Source organism: Geotrypetes seraphini, chromosome 8, assembly GCF_902459505.1.
Source record: "Geotrypetes seraphini chromosome 8, aGeoSer1.1, whole genome shotgun sequence".
NCBI classification, from domain to species: domain Eukaryota; kingdom Metazoa; phylum Chordata; class Amphibia; order Gymnophiona; family Dermophiidae; genus Geotrypetes; species Geotrypetes seraphini.
The window spans coordinates 152,192,501-152,214,920 of NC_047091.1; the positions used below are offsets into that span (position 1 = coordinate 152,192,501).

Below are 22,420 nucleotides of genomic sequence, written 5' to 3' on the forward strand. Positions count from 1 at the left end.
CTCCACCCCTCCCCTATGCTTTGGTATCTCTCTCTTTCTCTTCTCTTTTCCTTCCTTCCTTCCCACTCCACACCATGGTGTGGTATCTCTATCTACTTCCCTTCCCTCATGCCATGGCATCTCTTCCTCCCCATCCATGGTTTGGTATCTCCTTTCCTTTTTTTCTTTCCCTCCCTCCCATGGACTTGGCATCTCTGGTCCCTCTCCCTTGTCTTCCTTCTCCTTCCTTCCCTCTTTCTCCCCAATTGGGTGCTGCTGCTGCAGCATTTCTCTCCCCCCTTCCCTGTGCACCAGCAGCATTTCTTCCCCCCCCCCCTTGCCTGTGCAGCAGTAGCATTTCTCTCCCCCTTGCCTGTGCAGCATTTCTGCCCCTTCCCTGTGCAGCAGCAGCATCTCTCTCCCCTTGCCTTTGCAGCATTTCTACCCTTCCCTGTGCAGCAGCAGCAGCATGTCTCCCCCTTTCCTTTGCAGCATTTCTCCCCCCCTTTGCCTGTGCAGCATTTCTACCCTCCCCTCTTCCCTGTGCAGCATTTCTACCCTCCCCCCTTCCCTGTGCAACATTTCTATCCTCCCCCCCCCCTTCCTTATGCAGCATTTCTACCCTCCCCTCCTTCCCTGCCCAGCATGTCTGGCTGGTTCCCCTGCTGAAAGCCACGGGCGTCTACACCTCATCGATCCGCGGCTGCATCGGAAGCCTTCTCTCTGACATCGTGATGTCAGAGAGAACGCTTCCAACACAGCCGTGGATTGCACAAGGAGCGTACGCCCGCGGCTTTCAGCAGAGGAACCAGCCAGAAGCTGAGCAACGCTGGTGAGCAACCGCGGACACCCCTGTATACTGTTGCTGCTGCTGGTTAAGGAAAGGCAGCAGCAGCAGAATAGGGAGGGTGGCCGGCTGTGCACCCCCTTGGGGCATGCACCTGTGATGGACCGCCCCCCTTGATACGTCACTGGTATACTGAATGTACTCGTATTGCAAGACATTGCTTGTATATCATGTTAAAATTTAATAAAATGTTTTGCTTGTCTTGCAAAACACTTGCAATCCAAAGTTTTACTGTATTCTAAACAAACACTTATTGGAAAGCAAGTCTTTTTGTTGTAAGATACGAATAATTGCAAAGTCTAACGGCCTCTTTTACAAAGCTGCGCTAGCAGCTGCCACGTGGCAACAGCCCCGAAGCCCTTTAAATCTCTATGGGTTTCGAAGCCGATAGCGCAGCCCAGCCGCTAGTGCGGCTTTGTAAAAGAGGCTGTAAGTCTTTCCTATGCACTTTGTAACTTGTAGATAATACAAAGCACATGTGCAACCCAAGATATATGTTTTTTCAGTTTAGGAAAAAAAAATCCCCTCTGGAATATGATCTTCTGATTGAGATGCAAATCCTTTGTTAAGAATTTCATCTGGGTGTGAAGGATCACCAAGTTAGGGGAAAACTAGATATATAGGGAGGGTCTTTGAGGTGGGCAGACTGGATGGGCTGTGGCCCTTATCTGCCGTCTATTTCTATGTTTCTATGGACAGTGGTGTAGCGAGGGAGAGAGGCGCTGCCCCCCCCACCACACCTTCACACGCTCCTTCCCTGCACCCTCCTGCCACACGTGCACCGTTTCCCCCGTATCTTTGAAATGTTCCTGGCACGGGCTGCTGTTGCGCCAGTGCCAGTTCTTCCTCTGATGTCACTTCCTAGCCACAGGTCCAGGAAGTGACATCAGTGGAAGAGCCAACGCTGGCGCAACAGAAGCTTGGGGACTGCTGCCCAAATTACAGAGATACAGAGGAAGGGAAGCAGTGTGCCCGTGCAAGAGTGGGGAAGGAGCGGGGGGGGCAGAGAAGAGGATGGGTGCCTGTGCTCTCACCAAATGGTGCCTAGGGAAGACCCCTCCGCCCTCTTACTACACTACTGTATGTGGACAACATTCTGCATAGCTGGTGTTAAGATGTGGAATGCTTTGGTGGATCAGTTGAGTGGAGTAGAACGAGTACAAGTGGATCAATTTTCCACTCCGTCAAAAATTACAAAGACTAGGGGACACTCGAAGTTACAGGAAAATATTTTTAAAACCAATAGGAGGAAATATTTTTTCACTCAGAGAATAGTTAAGCCTGGAACGCATTGCCAGAGTATGTGGTAAGAGCGGTTAATGTAGCCGGTTTTTAAAAAGGTTTGGACAAGTTCCTGGAGGACAAGTCCAAATTCTGCTGTTGGGACAGACATGGGTTGGTAGCATGGAATGCTGCTACTATATGGATTTTTGCCAGATACTTGTGATTTGGATTGGCCTCTGTGAAGACGGGATACTGGGCTAGATGGACCATCGGTCTGACCCAGAAAGGCTATTGTTATGTTCTTATAAGGATAGTCAATAATGGGGTTAGTAAAGAGGAAGATGGGAGGGCGAGTATAAGAAGAATAATTTCCATTGGTTTAAATGTGCTCTGACAGGTCCCACTCTGCTTACCTAATCTCAGTAACATCAGACTTGTCCAGTTTTTGCAGTTCAAGTTTGGCTGCTTCTAAAATAGGCATCGCTTCAGCAAGGGCGCTCTCTGCGTCCTTCTTCTCCACTGCGATGATCTTATTTTGCTCCTCTATCTCGATAGCTTTTTCTTCAGCAAGTTTCCTCTTTTCCTCAGCTGTAAGAAGACTCAAGTTTAACAGATACACTTATGAATTGTTTTCTTGAACGTGCAGTGATTTACGTTGGCTTTTATAAAGCTGTGGTAGAAGTTTCTACCGCGAACTGCTGAAGTAAATGCTCCAAAGCTCTAAGGAATTCTACAAGTGTTGGAACATTTACCTCACCAACCCGCAATAGAAACCTCTACCATGGCTTTGAGAAAAAGAGCCCTTAGTTACAAGTTTGATGGATCCTAAAATCTATTTTAACATATCTAAAGTATTCGCACAAGCTTACCATATATACTCGAATATAAGATGAGATTTTGGGGCCAAGAAAATGGTCCAAAAATCGGGGTCTCATCTTATATTCGGGAAATCGCCCCCTCCCAGACTTGTTGCAGACCTCTGCCAGCCTGCCATATGACCTGGTAGGTTGGGACAGGAGGGATTCATCCCGTCTCCTGTCCTGGCCGACTCTAACAACTTTTTTTACTTCATTCCCATCTCCACCCACATACATTTTTCAGCTTTTTGAGTCCCTGGTGGTCCAGCGATGTATTGGGCAGGACGAGCTTTCCGTGCTCCAGCTCCGCGCTGAGCCCCTCCTTCCCTGAATGGCTGCTTGAGCTCTTGCAGCCCAGCAGTGTACCGGACAGGAGCGAGCTCTTTGTACTTCTGCCCGGCCCTGAGCCACCCCTGAATGGCTGCCACCAGTTCTCGTGCTAATGGCTATGCACTAACCAGGAATTAGCACATTGCCATTAATAGAGAAAACGGAAAATTCAGCCATTTTACAGCAGTGCTAAAAGTGGCTTCAGCACGAGTGAAAGCCTTTTGCTAGTGATAGCGCAGCTTGGTAAAAGGGCCCCATAAAGCCTAGCCTAAAACAGTCTTGATTTTCTGTAAAAAGGAAACAATTGAAGATACAGCTTTTCCATACAACTCTGAGGTGGTTCCTCTGTTATACAAGTAATTATATAATGTCAGTTATGCTTCTATGTACACCAGTGAAAATAAAAATCATTCCAGGTGGTATACAACATATGATAACAGTCGGCTTTACCTATAGCCGTGTTGACAGCTATCTCTTCTAATAATGCTTCACAAGCCGCTGATTTCTCTGCCAGTACTATCTTCTGCTCTGCTAGCTTCTGGTTTAACTCCGCCAACTGAATGCTGGCTTCCTTCAGTTTATCTAAGCCACCTTCCAGGCGCTTGCATTGTGCTGGACAACAAAACATGAAAAGATCCATTTTCAAGGTAAAATTCAAACTCCGTATGCTTTAGTATCAAAATCTGGCTACATTTACAAATAATTGTGAGCATAAACTTCGATTTCTATTTCCAGGTTTTTTCAATTAAAATTTGAAGAATCTGGGAAAAGAAATCTTTTTTTTTTATTCTGTTTTTTTTGTTTGTAAATCTTTATTCATTTTCATATCTTACAATATATATAATAATCAATCAGAAAAATGTTTAACTTGACAATCTTACTTATAATCATTAAAGTATAAAAGAATCCCTTCCCACCCACCCCATCTATTAATAATAAATCAATTAGCAATTATCATATTTCCCAATCTCACCCCACCTATATCTTATATAATAACAAGGTATTTAAGGTGTCTGATCATTAGAATATGTAATCAATGGCCCCCAAATCTTTTTAAAATTGTGATAATTTCCTTGCTGTATAGCAAGCACCCTCTCCATTTTATAAATATGGCATACTGAATTCCACCAAAAAGTATAATTAAGTTTAGTATAATCTTTCCAGTTTCCAGTAATATGTTGAATGGCAACCCCTGTCAATATTAACAAAAGTTTATTATTATTTGCTGAAATTGGGAAAATAAATCAATAGAAGTACCAATAATAATTGGGGCCTTGGAAGCCATACCACAAAGTATTACGAAGAATTTAGAATGGCTTAACCTGAAAGGATTACCACCTTACCAGCTACCAAAATTAGTCTTATTCAGAGCTGCCTATATTTACAACAAAATCGACAAAATTCTTAGGTCCCTGGTAGGACCTAAATTCATGGAGGACATAACCAAGGTAATTTCCAAAAGTATTTCCTAGAGAAAATAGATTGACTGAATTGGATTCCTCAAATGTGACCGACAGCAACCGCAGGTTCCATTCATTGTGAACTTTTAGTAATGAGCATGATTAGGTCAGAGGAGGAAAACAGCTCACATATATTTGATTTCAAACATACCACACATTCTATTTTCTCTTGGTCAGCCACTCACAGATAGCAAGCACAAAATTATATAGACATTTTCAGCTTGCAAACTTTGCTCTTGCCAATTTTCAGAGGAAAACCACCACCACCATCATTTCTCTTTGAAATTTGGAGTAAAGCATGTGCATCAAAAGCACCTGGGCAGTTTGTAAGTGTTCGAAAATTGCTCCCATATAGGTACTAATGTGAATCTAATCCTTTCATGAATTGAAAACTGACTGACTATAATCAAACAGGCTTTTTCATACCACCTCTTACCTATATTAAATTTATTTTTTTCCTGCAGCAGTCTTGAATAAGTACTGATGAAGTCAAGATAATTTTTGGGTGTGACAAAGTTGCTGCGTCTCAGTTGTTGCTGAAACTTAATGCTGAAACTCCCCACAGAGTCATGCACCATAACAACATGACCCATTACTGATTGCATATGTGCGGATGGAATCGTTGGATTCTCCCCTGAAAAATCATTTAAAACATAACAAAAATCAAGTTCAGATCACTCTATGTAACAAGCAATTGTCTGTGTTCTTCTTTATTGTAGCATGTACAGGGTGCAGGTCACAATCGAAATCAAAAGTTTGGAAGACAGGAAATCCATACCCTCCCTGCTCACTTTAGAAGTGACACTAGAGAGACTAGTGGAACAAATGTTTTTATTTAAAATTTTTCTATAACGCATAAGTACTAAACGGTTCACATGAGTTAAAACAAACATAATAATTATGACAAACTAAAATCTTAAAATCAGCAGGAGAGAACTATCTTTTCTTTTCCAAAGGACTATTAAGTCATAACAATGTGGTGACAAACAATTGGGTTTCTAGCTGTTTCTTGAATTGAAACTGATCAATACATTGTCGCAACTGACCCACCAAAGCATTCCACATCTTAACACCAGCTTGGTTTATAGTTCACAATGACTTGTTGAAAATACCACGTTGTTTGATGATAAACTCTTTGATGGATCACCAGTGGCGTAGTTAGCATATGTGACACCCGGGGCCCATCATTTTTTAACACCCCCCCATCCATATGAAAAATATGATTTTTAGTAACAATCCACATATCGCACAACAAGAGTGTACCTAGGAAAAGGCAGCATTTTAAACACTGCAGTGAGCACTATAACACCAACACATACATTGTAAAACTAAACAAGCCAGATCCCACAGTCAATTGATCCTGCAGTCAATGCCAACTGAAAACTATGTCCTTTTCATACACACAGAACAGAGATACACCCTCGCCCAATATGGAATAATCACAAACTAAAAATAGAAATATGTAGACAAAAGTTAAACTGAACCGCCAAGAAACCAGACCCTGGATACAATGCAACACCAAAAAAACAGTAACACATGTCCTCTAATACAGTGCAAATATAAAGACAGTAGATGTAAATTTGAAAAAACTGATACATAACAATCACCACTTTACAAATTAACAAATAAAAATAAAAAAAATAATGAGAAATAAAAAAAATACCATTTTATTGGACTAATCCCCGTAAGCTCGGTCCCCAACCCCGCAAACCACCTGATTCCATCCACACAAACCTTGAATTGTTTTATATTGAACTTATTATATTAAAGTATAAAAAGAAACAATATTCTGTACAATTGTCAATTTATAAATCAGCGTCTTCTCCCCACTGTCTCTTCCCCATTTCCCTTCAGCCCACTCTCTGTTCAATTTCCTTCAGAGCACGCACATAAAAACAAGCATGTAATTTTATATCATTTTCATTCTATTCATTCATAGAAATTAAAGTCTAAATAATGCCAGTCACATAACAAAACATGATTTTACAAAAATAATTCCCTGCACAGTCAAGCCTGCAAGGATTACTAGATGTCTTTCAGCAGCTCCCCTCCCTCCCCCTTACCTTTGTGGCCAAGTCAAAATGATCTACCAACAATAAAAATTTTAAAACACAAAGCACACTATATGCAGAGAAAATGTTAATTATCATTTATATTCCGTGGGTTTTCAAAAGAGATCAAGGCAGATGACTTTATGCAATGTCACCTCAGTAACAACTATACAAAAATAGACAAATATACCCCCTCCCTTTCTACTAAACCGCGATAGTGGTTTTTAGCGCAGGGAGCTGCGCTGAATGCCCCACGCTGCTCTCGACACTCATAGGCTCCCTGCGCTAAAAACCGCTATTGCTAGTGCAAAATATAGACAGCATATATAAATTCTCAAAACGGACACATTTTGATCACTAAATTGAAAATAAAATCATTTTTCCTACCTTTGGTAATTTCATCAGTCCTGATTGCACTTTATTCTTTTGACTGTGCATCCAATATTTCTTCCCTTCTTTCAGCCTCCTGTATGCTTTCTCTCCTCTAGACCTCATTCCCTCCCCAAAAGTTTTCTTTGTTTCACCCTGCCCCCTTCTTTCTTTTTCTCTCTCTCCATACCCCCTTTCTTTCTGTATGTCTGTCTTTTTTTTCTCTCTCTGTGCCCTCTTTCGTTCTGTATGTCTGTCTTTCTCTCTCTCTCTCTCTCTCCGTGCCCCATTTTTCTTTGTTTCACCCTGCCCCCTTTCTTTCTTTCTGACTCCCTGTCCCCCCCTTTCTTTCTTTCTTTCTCCCTGCCCTCCCCTCCCCCATGCCACCACCACTGGGAAAATGGTGCCACTGCCGCTGGGGAATAAGTTGCCACTGCCACCATCAGGAACAGGCCAGCACCGAGTTCACCCTGCTTCTCTTCCCCGCGGGGCCGACCAACTCTCACCACCCGACGTGAATTCTAACGTCGGAGAGGACGTTCTGGGCCAGCCAGGCAGCGACTGGGAGAACTCGGCGCCGGCCTGTTCCCGATGGCGGCGGTGGCACTCAAGTGGCTAAAGAGCCGCAGTTTGCCGGCCTAGGGAGAACACTGGAGGGTGGCCAGCTGTGCCCCCGCTGGGGCGTAAACACGGGGCGGACCACCCCACCCCGGTATGCCACTGTCTGTACCTTACTCCCTCCCTATGACCAAAAATTCTCCTTTCTTCCATTCCCCTTGTACACAACTATCTCTTTCCCTCCCTTCCTCTCTCCCAAGTCCATGCCTTCTGTGTCCAAAAATGCATTCCCTCCCCCACCTCAGCATCTCTTTCTCTCCCTTCTTCTCTCCTATGCTTTCTGTGTCCAAAAACGCATTCCCTCCCCACCTCAGCAAAAACGCATTCCCTCCCCCACCTCAGCATCTCTTTCCCTCCCTTCCTCTCTCCCATGCCTTCTGTGTCCAAAAATGCACTCCCTCCCCCCTTTTGTGTTCCGCGTTTGCTTCCTAGCCCTCATCTTAGCAACTTTCTCAGCCAAATACAACTGGAGCCGCGAGGCTCATCTTGTGTTCCTACCTGCCCTGCCGCACACACATAGCCAATCGGAAGCCTTCCCCGATGTCAGCCAAACCCCTCATTGAGCTAAGTTATGATTCTATTAATCATGCATAAGTGATGTTCTGACAAGTATAAAACAAGTATAAGAAGAAAGGAGAAAATCCTATACTTTATATCATTTCAAGGACTGTAACAATCTTTATTAACCAACATCCTGGCTTGAAGTGTGATCTCTACAGAAACAGTTGCAATGACTGGGAGGTAAACTCTGTTCCCTTTCTAGGGGGGTGCATTCCCCCCTTGTTGAGTTTCACATTTCTGAGCAACTTAAAACATATTGATTACACTTCATAGACAGGTTTGTGTTGAATGCGAAGTCAGTTCATATATTATTTATCAAAGCAATTTCTGACTTCTTCTAGTTTTCACTAGTGACATCCCCGCCATCTCATAAAGAAAAGATGGATGCAAGGCAGAAAGTGAAGATGGAGAGAAAAACAGTCAATGGACAAGAAGACCCTGGAAACATAGTTAAAAGCACAAAAAAATTAAGTCAACAGACAACAAAGGTAGGGAAAATGATTTTGGGCTCCTTTTATCAAGGTGCGCTATGGGGGTTAGCGCGTCGGACATTTCATCACGTGCTAACCCCCGCGGCAGCCTAAAATCTTAACGCCTCGTCAATGGAGGCGTTAGGTACTAGCACAGTAGGTGGTTTAACGCGCGGTATTCTGCACGTTAAACCGCTATCACGTCTTTGTAAAAGGACCCCTTTATCTATAATAATAAAACGCTAAGCGCACATGCGCACTCTCGCCGCGTGTTCACTGAGTCCTGATCTGTCGGGATGTGGCCGGCAGAGTGCGCATGCGCGCTAAGGCAAAGGCGGTGCGGAGCGGAAGATGCCAGGAGAGCTTGCCGGCTCCGGCCTGACTCACAGCAGGGAACACGCCATGACACCCCCCCCCCATGCGCCGTCCCTACCCAGGACACCCGAAACCCCCGTTGACCCTCCAAGCCGCACTTACCACCGCGCGACGAACACAAACCTTCCGGCTCCAGCAGCGTCCCAGACACAGTAAACACCGCTGCTTCGGACATTCTACTGGCCTGATTTCCTCTGCCGTGTCCCTGATGACGTTATCAGAGATGAGGCAGAGGAAATTAGTCCAGTAGAAGACCGCGAAGCAGCGGTGTTTACTGTGCCTGGGACGCTGCGGCTGGGAGCGCGAGACTGGCAGGTGGGCGGGCGATGTGGCTGTCCGGGGGTGGGAGGCGAGGCCGTAGCAGCTCCAGGGGCTATTAAGTGGTATAACAAGTTTAATAAATCTGTAAAATCTGTAATTGAACTATGGGTTGTCCAGTGGAATTTGAGCAGAGGTGAAGCCTGATTTCTCTATTTTCCCCCCTATCAATTCTTCTCTCAAAATTTGGAGCCACAAGAACAGCAGAGAACTCTGTACCACATAATTTGAACTAACCTAAAGCTAAGCCGCATGATACACACTGGAGAAAAGTCCCTATTTCTTTAACTGTGGAAGCAGCAGCAAACTGTAATGTGAGGAGGAAAAGAGGCCAGGCAGATGCTAATTGCCGTAGGGACTGGAAATGGTTGATTAGTTAGAGGGGAATATGAGAGAGAGAGAAACTGAGTGAAGACAAGATGAAGTACTTGAAAAAAAATATATAGAAAAAAACTGGATGCAACAGTGTGTGTGGGGGGGAGGGATGGGGGAGTTCCTGATCCATCGTACAGCTGGTGGCCGACTGAGTATCCATGATCCTGCCTGCCATGTTCTTCCTGCATCGATGTCAGGAAGTCCTCCCTGCTCCACCACATTGGCTTCTTTCATCGATCCTTCATTCAGTCGTATATCAGACTAACCAGACTTTCCCCCTCCTTTACAAAGCCGCGCTAGCGTTTTTAGCGTTGCCCGCTTCGGTAACGGCTCCGACACTCATAGAATTCCTGTGAGCATCCGTGCTGTTACCTCTGTGGCCAGCACTAAAAATACTAGCGTGGCTTTGCAAAGGAGGAGTGGGTTTGAGAGGTGGTCGTGCGCAGGGAGGAGGGGCCAGGGAGAGAGACAGAAAGAAAGACAAACAGGGGGAGAGAGACAGAAAAAAAGACAGACAGGGGGAAGGGAGAGCGACAGAAAGAAAGACAGACATGGGGCCAGGGAAAGAGACAGAAAGAAAGAAAGAAAGGGGGCAGAGAGAGAGGCAGAAAGAAAGAAAGAAAAAGAAATGCCTAAGTCTATACATCTGCAAAGGGACCTAAGCAAACTGGAAGAGTGGGCAAACAAATGGCAAATGTGCTTTAACATAGAAAAATGTAAGGTCATGCATATAGGGAAAAGGAACCCGAGGTACAGCTACAAAATGGGGGGAACATTGCTGGGGGAGAGTAATCTTGGAAAAGACTTGGGTGTGCTAGTGGATACAACCATGAAATCATCAGCGCAATGTGCAGCGGCCTCGAAGAAAGCTAACAGAATGCTGTGCATCATTAAGAAGGGAATTACAACCAGGACGAAGGAAGTCATCATGCCACTTTATCGTGCAATGGTGCGCCCGCATCTAGAGTACTGCGTCCAATATTGGTCGGCGTACCTCAAGAAAGACATGGCGATACTTGAGAAGGTCCAGAGAAGAGCTACGAAAATGATAAATGGTATGGAGGACTGTTCATACGCTGACAGGCTGGACAAGCTGGGGCTCTTCTCCCTGGAAAAGAGGAGGCTTAGGGGGAACATGATAGAAACTTTCAAGATCATGAAGGGCATGGAGAAGGTAGACAAGGATAGATTCTTCAAACTACGGGGAACCACAGGCACAAGAGGGCACTCAGAGAAACTGGAAGGGGAGAAGTTTAGAACAAATGCCAGGAGGTTCTTCTTCACACAGAGGGTTGTGGACACATGGAACGCGCTCCCGGAGGAAGTGGTCAGGCAGAGTACACTACAGAGATTCAAAGAGGGATTGGACGGATTCCTGAAGGATAGGGGGATTGAGGGATACAGATAAGGGTAGATAAGAGTATGGAAAGAGTATAGATGAAAACAAGGGGGCTAGGGCTAAATCAAGATAACATGACAGGTCATGGACCTGATGGGCCGCCGCGGGAGCGGACTGCTGGGCGTGATGGACCTCTGGTCTGACCCAGCGGAGGCAAATTCTTATGTTCTTATCTATTCTAGCACCCGTTAATGTAACGGGCTAAAAAACTAGTTTTCAATATAGTGACTGAAATGTGTCAGTTTTGAGAAAGGAAAGATGCTAAACTTTAACTGTGAGGGCTGCAGAAAAAAATAGTTAATGTCTTATTAAAGAAATGACAGATAAAGGAAAGATTTATAAACTATAAAGAGTGTTACCTCATGCAAAATTGTCATTTTTTAAATAAGACATTAACTATTTTTTCTGTGGCACTACAAGTACCTACAAATCCAAAATGTGGCCCTGCAAAGGGTTTGAGTTTGAGACCACTGCGCTAACACATCCTTCAGTAATTTATCTGTTTGCATATACTAATTCTTTTTTAATTATTTCTGGAAAAGGGCCTGGCACAGCCAGGAAATGGGTGTGGAAGCGCACAAAGCAGCAGGAGCCAAGACCTCAGTATCAGACTGTTCCAGGAAATTAGTCAAATCTAAATTCTCATTAGGTAACCCTTGCTGTTTAGGCTGAGATTGCCTTTTACCAACATGAAGTTAATATACTTTTGAAATCAGTGGATATCTTCAGTAAGATACCTTTTAAGCATATCAGTAGATGAGCTCAAATAAAGCTTTGCATACTGTGCATATCTTAAAATAATGCCCCTGACCCACCCATGTCCCTCCCATTGTTACGCCCCTTTTGCAGATCCACATGGAAACACTTAGGTGAAATTCTATAAATGGTCGCATTAAGGGCTTGATTTTGTATAGGACGCCCAGTCTCAGCAGCCTCTTAAGCGGCTTTTTTTTTTTTTTAATTCTTTATTCATTTTTAATCTTTCAACAAGTGTACAATATAGAACCATACCTAGTCTTGAAAACATCACTTGTAAATCCATCAAGAAAAACAACAATTGTATATATACAAATCCATAACCCACCCCCCTCCCCATTATTATTATTAATATATATAATATAATAAGAACCCTTCCCCTAAGTGGCTTTTGAAAATCGCACATGGGCGTCCTTTACAGAATCATGTCTGTCCTAATGGACAGATGCTTAACCCCGTCTAATCCCGCCTAACCACCTCAATTTTCTAACCGGCGTCTATGTCACAGGCGCCAGTTAGAGAATCGCGTTGTTGCTGAGCTAATCACAGCAAGGGAATTTTCCTGCCGCGATCAGCTCAGTGACATCCGCAGCAGCAGGGAACCCCTGACCCACTCCCCTGTGAGGTCGGATGGCAGGAGGAATGCCCACTCCCACCTGCCACCACCATCCTGCAGCATCCCCCAGCAGGAGGAGTGCCCAATTCCTCCTGCCGGAACCCCTAGAATAACCCCCAGAAGGAGGAGTGCCCAATTTTTCTTGCCGGAACCCCTTGAGCAACCCATGGCAGGAGGAGTGCTCAATTCCTCTTACAGGAACCCCTCCAAATACACCTCCCACCCAACCATGATAAGCAGGAGGGATGCCCACTCCCTACTGCCAGAACACCCCCCCCACCAAAACACCCATACCCCCACCCAACTGCGATAGGCAGGAGGGATGCCCACTCCTTCCTACCAGAACACCCCCTGAAACACCCCCTACCTGGCGACCGACTGACTCCCCACCCATCTGGCAACCACCCCTCCACCCACTGACCCCCCCACCCACCCAGCGATCCCCCTAAGGGGGAGACCACCACCCTTCAACTTCCCCCATAACTTGTAAACAGAAGGTCTGGTAGGAGGGAAGCATACACCCTCTGGCTGGCAGGCCCACCACTGGAACATGGTGGGCCTTCCCCTTCCTGGTGCATTCTGGGATGCACCAGGGAGGAGCCTAAAGCCATGATTGGCTCAGATACCTAAGGCCCCTCCTGTAGGCACCTGAGCCAACCGGAGTCTTAGGCCTCCTTCCCAGTGCATGTCAGAATGCACAAGGAAGGGGAAGGCCCACTATTTTCCATGAGAGGGGTTTTAGTATCTGGCCAATTGGAGTCTTAGGCCACTCCCAGTGCATCCCAGACTCATGAAATCACCAGACAACAAAGGTAGGAAAAATGATTTTATTTTCTATTTAGTGATCGAAATGTGTCAGTTTTGAGAATTTATATCTGAGATGGGATTGGTGGGGCTGCGGCAGAATGGGGGAAGGCTGGAGGCAGAACAGGGTGGGGTTATGTGTCCAGGGGTAGTTCCAATTCTTTATTCATTTTTTAAAAACTGATAATAAGTGTAACAGCATATATAACATTTTAAATTCAAATATTCTGTTAAAATCCATATAAGAAATTATCCACCTCCCCCTAATCAATAACATTCTTTAAATTCAATAAAATCTACCATAAACCCCATTCCTGCAAACCTTATTTAATAATCAAACAAAAAAAAACCAAAATCCCTTCCCCCCTCCCGGATGTGCATTTTTAACGGTAAAAATAATATTCATTCATTACAATATTTTGTTAATGGTTCTCAAATCTCCTGAAATTTTCTAAAATTCCCCTTCTGTGTGGCTATTGTCCTTTCCATTTTATAAATGTGACATAAAGAGTTCAAGGGGGGGGTGTTTTAATTTGGTAATCTTAATTCTGCTAACTAAATGTGAGCCCTGTTCTAAGGTCTGGCTAGAACCAGACCACACCACATAATTTGAGGAAGACTTTTTGCAGACTGTGTTTGGGGCATGGCAGTACTGGCTCCAGACCCACCTCAGGACTTTTGTTATTTGAACGAAGAGACTGTTCCTTATACACCTGGCCTTCTGAAGAAACAGAACCCAGCACTTTTGAGTTAATAAAGAGCTTCCTTTACCTTTGGTGCTTGTGTCTGACTGTTTGTGCACAGGCTCAACCTAGGGTTACCATATTTTCCAAACAGATAATCCGTACCCATGGCCCCGCCCCATTCTGGCCATCCACACCTTGTTTTGCCCCCTAGGCCCATCTCCAACCCCGCCCCCCTTGACCTGCACAAGCAACGAATGACGAACGGCATTCGCTGGTGTGACACGATGACATCACACACATGCACATGATGTCACTGTGTTGAATGCCGTCCCGACGTCGCTCATTGCCAGAAGCTTTTCAAAACCCAGACAAAGTGCCGGGTTTTGAAAAGCCATCAGGATCCCCGGACATGTCCTCAAAAGGAGGACATGTCTGGGAAAATCCAGACGTCTGGTTACTGTTATAAGCTGTTCAAATCTCTTTTTTATTGTACACCTAATACTGAAGGTAAGAAGACTAGATGAGTTTCTAAGGCCCGAGTTAAACTATTTGGGAAGTTCAATAAATAAAGGTTATTATAATAAATTTAAGGATGTGTGGGGGACCATTATTAAATTATAGTAATGAATAAATTACACTTTTCCCAATTTTAATACACATGTGGATTTGGGGTGGAAGGGGTTGGTTTTTTCATTAAGAATATATATATGAATGTCATAAGATATTATTTTCAGGTAGTATATTTTAGTTATATATGAATCTGGGAGGGGGGTGGGGGTTAAATCTTTCTTGGTGTATGATATTGAAGATTTTTCAAGTGATGTTGTATTATAATTGTTTGATACTTACTGTGCACTTGATGTAAGTTTTAAAATGAATAAAGAATTAAAAAATAAATAAATTGACCGCATATTCTAGAGTTGATCCCTCAAATATCTTTTTTTTTCCAATTCTTTATTCATTTTTCATCTTACTTCAAGTACACAATATTACATCATACACATTCCTCAAATATCTTGAAAATTATAAGTATCCACAATTTAGATTGCAATTTGATTGAAACGCCTGAATATAAACTGTTACTTACCTAAATATGAATCGGCAACTGCATGCAAAGCTTGAGGTGGCCATGGTAGAAACCAGTCAATACCTGTGTTATTTACCAGACCTTTTCAATAAAAAAAAAACAACCAAACACATTGAAAAATAGAAAAACGAAGGCGGCCTATCTAGTCTGCTTAACCATGCCATCTACTATCCCCTCCTCTTCCTTAGAGATCCAAGAAATAACATTTTAAAACAAGAATCTCTCTACAATATCATAAAAGTTATCATATGCTGTATAAATTATAGCGTGTTACATTTTGTTACTACCGGTAGTTATAAACTGTCAGTTTAGTTGCACGTTTTACAAATTGCATTATTTAAAAATCCTAAAGCAATTTTAAACGTTCAAAGTTAAATAACTGAAGTGCTCCATATTTGTGCAATGCATACGGGTGACACCATAGCACGCAATGAATAATGAGTACTTCTTCATACATCTGAGTTCAAGAATGAGATTTACCTGGAAAATTTCTACACCTCGTTCTAAGAGTTTCACTCGCTGGTGACATGCCAAGGACAATATGGAGGTTGTTGGCGCTCTTGTTTACAAAAAATTGCCACACGCTCTCTTTGGCTGGTCCCACTCCATTTTTATTTGCTTCATCTCTCACTTGACCTAAGATAGACTCTTTTTCATCATCTGAGAAAAGTGCTGGTACCATTCCTATTATACACAAAATATTTGGGTGAGAAAAGAATACCATCACAAGAAAGGAAAGGGGGAGAAAAATGTCTCTTGGTAGCTTTTAGAACAATCTGTAGAGAGAGGTTAGTCTTAGGGAGAAAAAAGGCCAAGGACTTGTGAGCTATATGCTGCACGGCAAAAGTCATTCCTAGCTCAGGAAAATCTTGTTAGTTTTCTGAGCTCCGAGAAAGCTTCTACATCTCAATGCTATGGAATGGCATCAAAGGACAGATTTTCAGGGAAAATAATCAATATGGGCTAAAATAAGTAAAATTATTGGCTATGTAATACCAGAACAACTTGAAGTTGCTATGTTGAGGTGGACCTTAGAGAAGAGAGAAATGAACAGCTCAAAGTTAGTGCACATGTTGGACATTCTTTTGAAAATGCCTCTCTACATTACTCACCTGATGTTAACATATTATTAATGAGTTCCAGGAATCCCTCTTCAGCTACATGGGCATCCGTAAACAGAAAAATTATCTTCTTGTTTTCTATGCCAAGTTTGAGGTATAGATTCTTTAAGTCATCTCTGAAACTGTTCTCTCCATAGCCTCGATTCAGAACAATTTCAAATACCTAATGTGTGAAAAAAAAAATCAAATTTACTAGTATAGTTCAATCCTGTAGAAAAAATAGCCAACCCTAGAGTTCCCTAGAGTTGTTAATCACTAGTTTCTAACTTTGTTAAATCCACTCAAATTGTAGCATCTTTCAATCAATGTTAACCGGCAGAACATTTTAAATCCATTCAATCTGTAACATCTTCTAATTATTGTAAACCGCATAGAACTTCACAGTCCTGGCAATGAGCGACGTCGGGATGGCATTCACGCATGTGCAGATGCATCACGGTGACATCATGTGGAGGGGCGTGGCTTGGACGCGAACGATGACGGTTGGATAAAGAAAGAGCTCCGCACAGACAAGCTTAAATTTCAGAAAACTACAAAAAAAAAAAACGTTCTTGATGGCATAATAAATTGGAGTTTACCTCTTTGATTGGGTCGGAGAGATATTTGAAGGAGAAAAGGTGCCGTTTTTGTTTGTTTCCTGGGAGGCGAGGTGAAGGGCTGAATCCGTCTCAGCGGCTTTTCAGTGTTGCCAGGGAGGTCCGATACGTCGTGAGACTTTCCTTCCCCTCCTCTTTGGCACGATTAAAGCTCTCAACGGCAGAGATAGCAAAATCGGGTCCCCCAGGCAGAGGCGGCAAGATCAGGACCGCTGACAGAAGTGACAAGATCGGGTCCCCGTTGGCAGAGGCGCCAAGATCGGGTCCCGCTGACAGAGGCGGTAAGATCGGGTTTCCGCTGGCAGAGGCGGCAAGATTGGGTCCCCCAGGCAGAGGCAGCAAGATTGACTTTTAAGTGTTGCCAGGGAGGGCTGGTCCGGGACGTAGAGCAGGAGGAAAGATTTCCCGAAGGTGGGGGTTTACAGGCGGTTGCTCGGTGCACCACGACCGCGGCCGTCTTGGATCGGGAAAAAAAAAAAAAAAAAAAAAATTTACAAAGTCTGGGTATGCCGATGAGCTGCCTAGTGACAAGGATAAAGGTTTTTTTTGAAATGCCTGATGCCTGTTTAAACTAAAGAAATGGGCTGCTTTGAAATAGCTGTCCTCTGCTGGAAATGAGGAAAGGTCTGCAGTGAAATTTACTTGGCAACGGTTTTTTTTTTTTTAACTATTTCCTTGCTGCTAACTTCAAAAATAAACTGTGAAGGATCAGTATAAATGTCAATCTTTACTGCTGTAATTCAAGAGATTCAGATATAAGAGACTGTATGTTTTTGGGCTCTGAGAAAGGACAAATAAAAGGATTGGTAATTTCTTTGACCTGAAGAAAAGTGACATTGAGGCAGTTGAGAGAAACTGAAATACATATACATGCACATTGAAAGATTAAAGTAAATATATTGGATGGAATATTGCTCTCCTCGATAAAAGCTGCGATTGGGCTTGTAAGAGAAGAGCTAGAAAAGAAGACTGCAAATTTTTTCAGGCTATATACCAACAACGAGTTTGCAATAGAGCCTAAGACAAATAACTTACAGTTGTTTTAAGAATACTGAAAAAAAAAAAAAAAAAAAAAAAGGGCGTGGTTTGGACGAATGGTTGAATAAACGAATAGCTCCTTATATGCAAATATATTAAAAAGAATTACTACCAAATATTTAAAGAAACTAAAATATATATTGAAATATGACTTCAACTAAACAAAATAAAGCTGACTTGGGAGCTGGAACATCAGGAAGCAATAAGAGGTCGAAACCTGAGCCAGGTACACCCTCTAAAATCCCATTACCAACAGAAAAAAATCTGGATGTTATGGAAGAACTAAGACAAATAAAAGAAATTGTCTTAGATAGTAACAAAAAACTACAAAAAGCAATGGAAGATGCTGCAATCCTAACTAAAAGAGTGGACATTACAGAGAATAGAATTTCAACATTAGAAGATATTACAGAACAATTAAATACAGACATGAATTACAGCAAAATCATATGGAAAGAAATAACAGAGATAAAAAAAAATCTTGAAGACAGCCGGAACCGTGAAAGACGGAATAATTTAAGAATAATCGGATTACCTGAAGGAGTGGAAAAGAATGATCCGATTGCATTTCTTGAAAAATTTCTACCTAAAATACTACCACTGAAATTTAAAACGGAATTGGAAATTGAAAGAGCTCATAGGATTCCAACACAAAGAAATAACACTCAAACAGGTCCAAGAACTTTAATTTTCAAACTTTTAAGACACCAACAAGCAATTGAAATATGCCAAATAGCCAAGGAAATCAAAAATCTTAAATGCCAAGATTCAAAAATATACATTGTCCCGGACTTTGCAAAAGAAACAGCAACAAGAAGAAAACAATTCTTAGACATGAGACCACAACTAAGATCTCTAGGAGCTAGATTTGGGCTCCTGTACCCGGCAATTATGAAGGTTACCGTTGCTAACAAAACGCAAAACTTTACAGATCCAAAAAAACTACAGGAATTTATAAATCAACTGGAGCAACCTATGACAATCTAAAGAACAATTAATGGGTTCATACTAAAGACTATTGACAGTTAAAGATAGATCAAAACGGAAAGCAATGGAAAAAGAACACACAAGGATCGAATTAAAAACTTAAATAACTTGCAACATTCTCCATGGAAAACAAGAAAACTGAAAAATACAAAAATTCTAGAATTCTACTCAGAATAAATAGAATAAACTTAATGGCAGGAACGTAAATGATTTGAAACACATCTCCGAACTCAAATGATGACGAAGAAAGTTTCTTCATCAAACTTAAAAATGTACTGATTGAATGCGAAATTTTGAAAGCGGAGTAATAGTGAGAAAGAATATCATCCTTCAATCACAACGAAGATTTTTAAAAATGAAGTAATTGGTTTGTTGTATTTCCGGTTGAAGGTGGTAATTCGGATTTAATTTTGCGTTTCAGATACATTAAAATGCATTTCAAATACGAAATATATGAAAAGAATAAATCTGAAACGCAAATATTATGTTCTTTTATTTATTAAGTTGAATTTAGTATCCACAATAGTTCAACCTGGGAATCATATATGGGAGATAAAAGAAGGGTTTTTGGCACAGGACTTCACTCTCGTCTGCACAGGCCTCAGATACTTTAAAATCATAGATGTCTAGAGAGTATGCTACTGAGACAGAACTTACAAAACACTGATGGGAGTGTTAGCTTCTCTTAATTGACAACTCTCTCGTGAATCATAAGAAAATAATGAATATAAGAGACGGGAGGATTCCTGTGCTAGAGACTCTTGTTACAGTTCTGAGGAAAAAGGCTAAATTGGAAAGCTCTTTAAAGTAAAAATAATATACCACCTGAAAAGGAATGAATAGTAATTGAAATGTTCTTAGATATAATTGATTTAATATAATCATTCTTATGGATTTAAAAATATACAAATACAGAAAATAATCTTTCAATACATAAGAATGAAAAAATGGTAGTACTTTAGATAATTATTAATAGCTTGTCGGAGTTATCTAAATCTAACCTCAACCTGCGTATCCAAGTTTTCGTAATTAATAAGGGGGGGAAAGGAGGGATAAGAGGGATGGGAGGGAATAAAAGGGAAATATATAAGGAAATCATGGGAATAAAGGAAAAAAGAGAAATGAAATACTTAAAACATTGGGAAAATATACATAATTTAATACCTGAAAATTTAAAAATAAATGGATATTAAAATTATGTCTTTAAATGTTAACGGTCTAAATCATATGATAAAAAGGAAAAAAGCACTATCATTTTTAAAAAGGCAAGATGCAGATATATGCCTTATACAAGAGACCCACCTTTCACATATAGAATCTAAAAAGCTAGAAGGAGGCTGGGTCAAACAGTGTTTTTTCTCACCAGCTATAGGGAAAAAGGCAGGTGTTGCTATTTTAATTAATAAAAAATGCTCTGCTTCATTTAAACTAAAAGCTTCAGATATTCATGGAAGATGGATAATGGTGGAAATGAATATGGGAAATACTACCATGACGTTAATCAATATATACGCCCCTAATTCGAACCAAAATGAATTCTTTAAAACTCTTCAACAACTGATCATACCACTGGCTACTTCAAATCTTATAGTAGCAGGGGACTTCAATGCTGTAATGGATCCTTTATTAGATAAAAACCCAAGTAGAGTTATGAAATCTATGGGACTAGATAATTTAATTCAATCTTGTGATTTAATAGATATATGGAGAATACTTCATTTTGATGGTCGGGAATTTTCTTTCTGTTCTCATGTTCACAATTCTTTTTCAAGAATAGATTATATCTTTACTTCAAATCATCTTGCACATCAAGTGACACAAGCAGCCATTGATCCAATTATTCTATCTGACCATGGTGGAGTGTGGATCAAAATTAAAACTACAGATCAAAATAATAACAGACCAATTTGGAAAATGGATAATACACTGTTGGTTGACCAAAACTTTTGTGAAAATCTTCTAACAAAAATGAAAGAATTTTTTCAAATAAATGATAATGATGATATTAACAGAGAAACTTTATGGGATGCTTTTAAGGCATCAATTAGAGGACAAATAATTTCTTATTCGGCTTTTCTAAAAAAACAAATTAAAAAACAATTTTTAATCTTAGAAAAAGAGATTAAAAATTTAGAATCAAAACTTATAGAAAAATGGGAATATTCTATTCAACAAGAATTATTAAAATTAAAAGGTAAATATAATGAGATCTCATCTAAGATGATTAGAAAAGATTTATTTTCTCAACAAACATTGTATTATGGTAATTCAAACAAATCAGGAAGAATATTGGCAAACTATCTTAAAGCGAAAAAAAGAAAAACAAAATTAATAGCAATAAAAGATGAAAATGGAAATACATATACACAAATTGAACCTATTTTAAAACAATTCTTGAAATTTTATAAATCTCTTTATTCTTCCGAAAATTATCCAAATAAAGAAAAAGATGGTTTTGAATTTTTAAAAATGTTAGAGGGTCCAAAAATTCCTGAACATATAAAACGAAGTTTGGAAGAACCAATATCACTAAAAGAATTAGGAACAGCTTTGAAGTCCCTTAGAGTTGGATCCGCTCCAGGTGGTGATGGATATACAGTGGAATTTTATAAAACATTTCAAAATTTTTTACTACCCTATTTATTAAATCTCTATCAATATCAGCTCAATAAAGGTTGTATTAAAGGCACTATAGCAGAATCTTTGACTATTGTTTTGCCAAAGTCCAATAAAGATCCCACTTTGGTCTCAAACTATAGACCAATATCTTTAATAAATGTAGATGGAAAATTATTAGCAAAAATACTTGCGCTAAGATTAGCTAAAGCTCTCCCCCATATAATAGGTATGCATCAAACAGGATTCGTTGCTCAAAGACATTCATCTCACAATACCAGATTAACATTCCATATGTTATATTTAACAAAGAAAATGAATGAACCTACTTTTGCAATTTCATTAGACGCAGAAAAGGCCTTTGATAGAGTAGAATGGCCTTTTATGTATCAAGCAATGGAATGGTTTGGTATAGGTCCTGGATTTATACAAATGATACAAACAATGTATAGCTCCCCTTCTGCTAGACTATATATTAATAATACGTTTTCAGAAAAATTTAATCTACAGAGAGGAGTTAGACAAGGATGTCCCTTATCCCCTTTGCTGTTTGATATTGTTTTAGAACCCTTAATATTAGCCATCCAACAAGCTAAGGAGATACAGGGTATACCTCATTCAGATAAAGAATATAAGGTATCTGCTTATGCAGATGATTTATTACTATATCTGAAAAATCCAGAATCCACCATTCCACATCTACTTGAATTGATTGAGAAATTTGGAAATTTTTCAGGATATAAAATTAATTGGAATAAATCAGAGATTCTTCCACTAAATATACATTGTACAAAAGGTTTATTTGATACATTCCCTTTTGTTTGGAAGGAAGAATATATTAAATATCTTGGAATTTTGATAACAAAAACAGTAGATGAAA

The 22,420-nt window shown here is 40.9% G+C and overlaps 1 protein-coding gene across 2 annotated transcripts in view; it reads right to left on the bottom strand.

The window, feature by feature from the left end:
• Nucleotides 1-22,420, bottom strand: part of DNAH10 (dynein axonemal heavy chain 10) — a 543,078-nt gene that overhangs the window by 173,321 nt on the left and 347,337 nt on the right. For both annotated transcript variants that reach the window (XM_033954155.1, XM_033954154.1), the window contains 6 exons: nt 16,295-16,466; nt 15,663-15,866; nt 15,183-15,263; nt 5,134-5,331; nt 3,688-3,849; nt 2,464-2,638 (listed from right to left, as the gene is read on the bottom strand). In XM_033954155.1, coding sequence (XP_033810046.1) covers nt 2,464-2,638; nt 3,688-3,849; nt 5,134-5,331; nt 15,183-15,263; nt 15,663-15,866; nt 16,295-16,466 — 992 coding nt within the window. The remainder of the gene's footprint in view (nt 1-2,463; nt 2,639-3,687; nt 3,850-5,133; nt 5,332-15,182; nt 15,264-15,662; nt 15,867-16,294; nt 16,467-22,420) is intronic.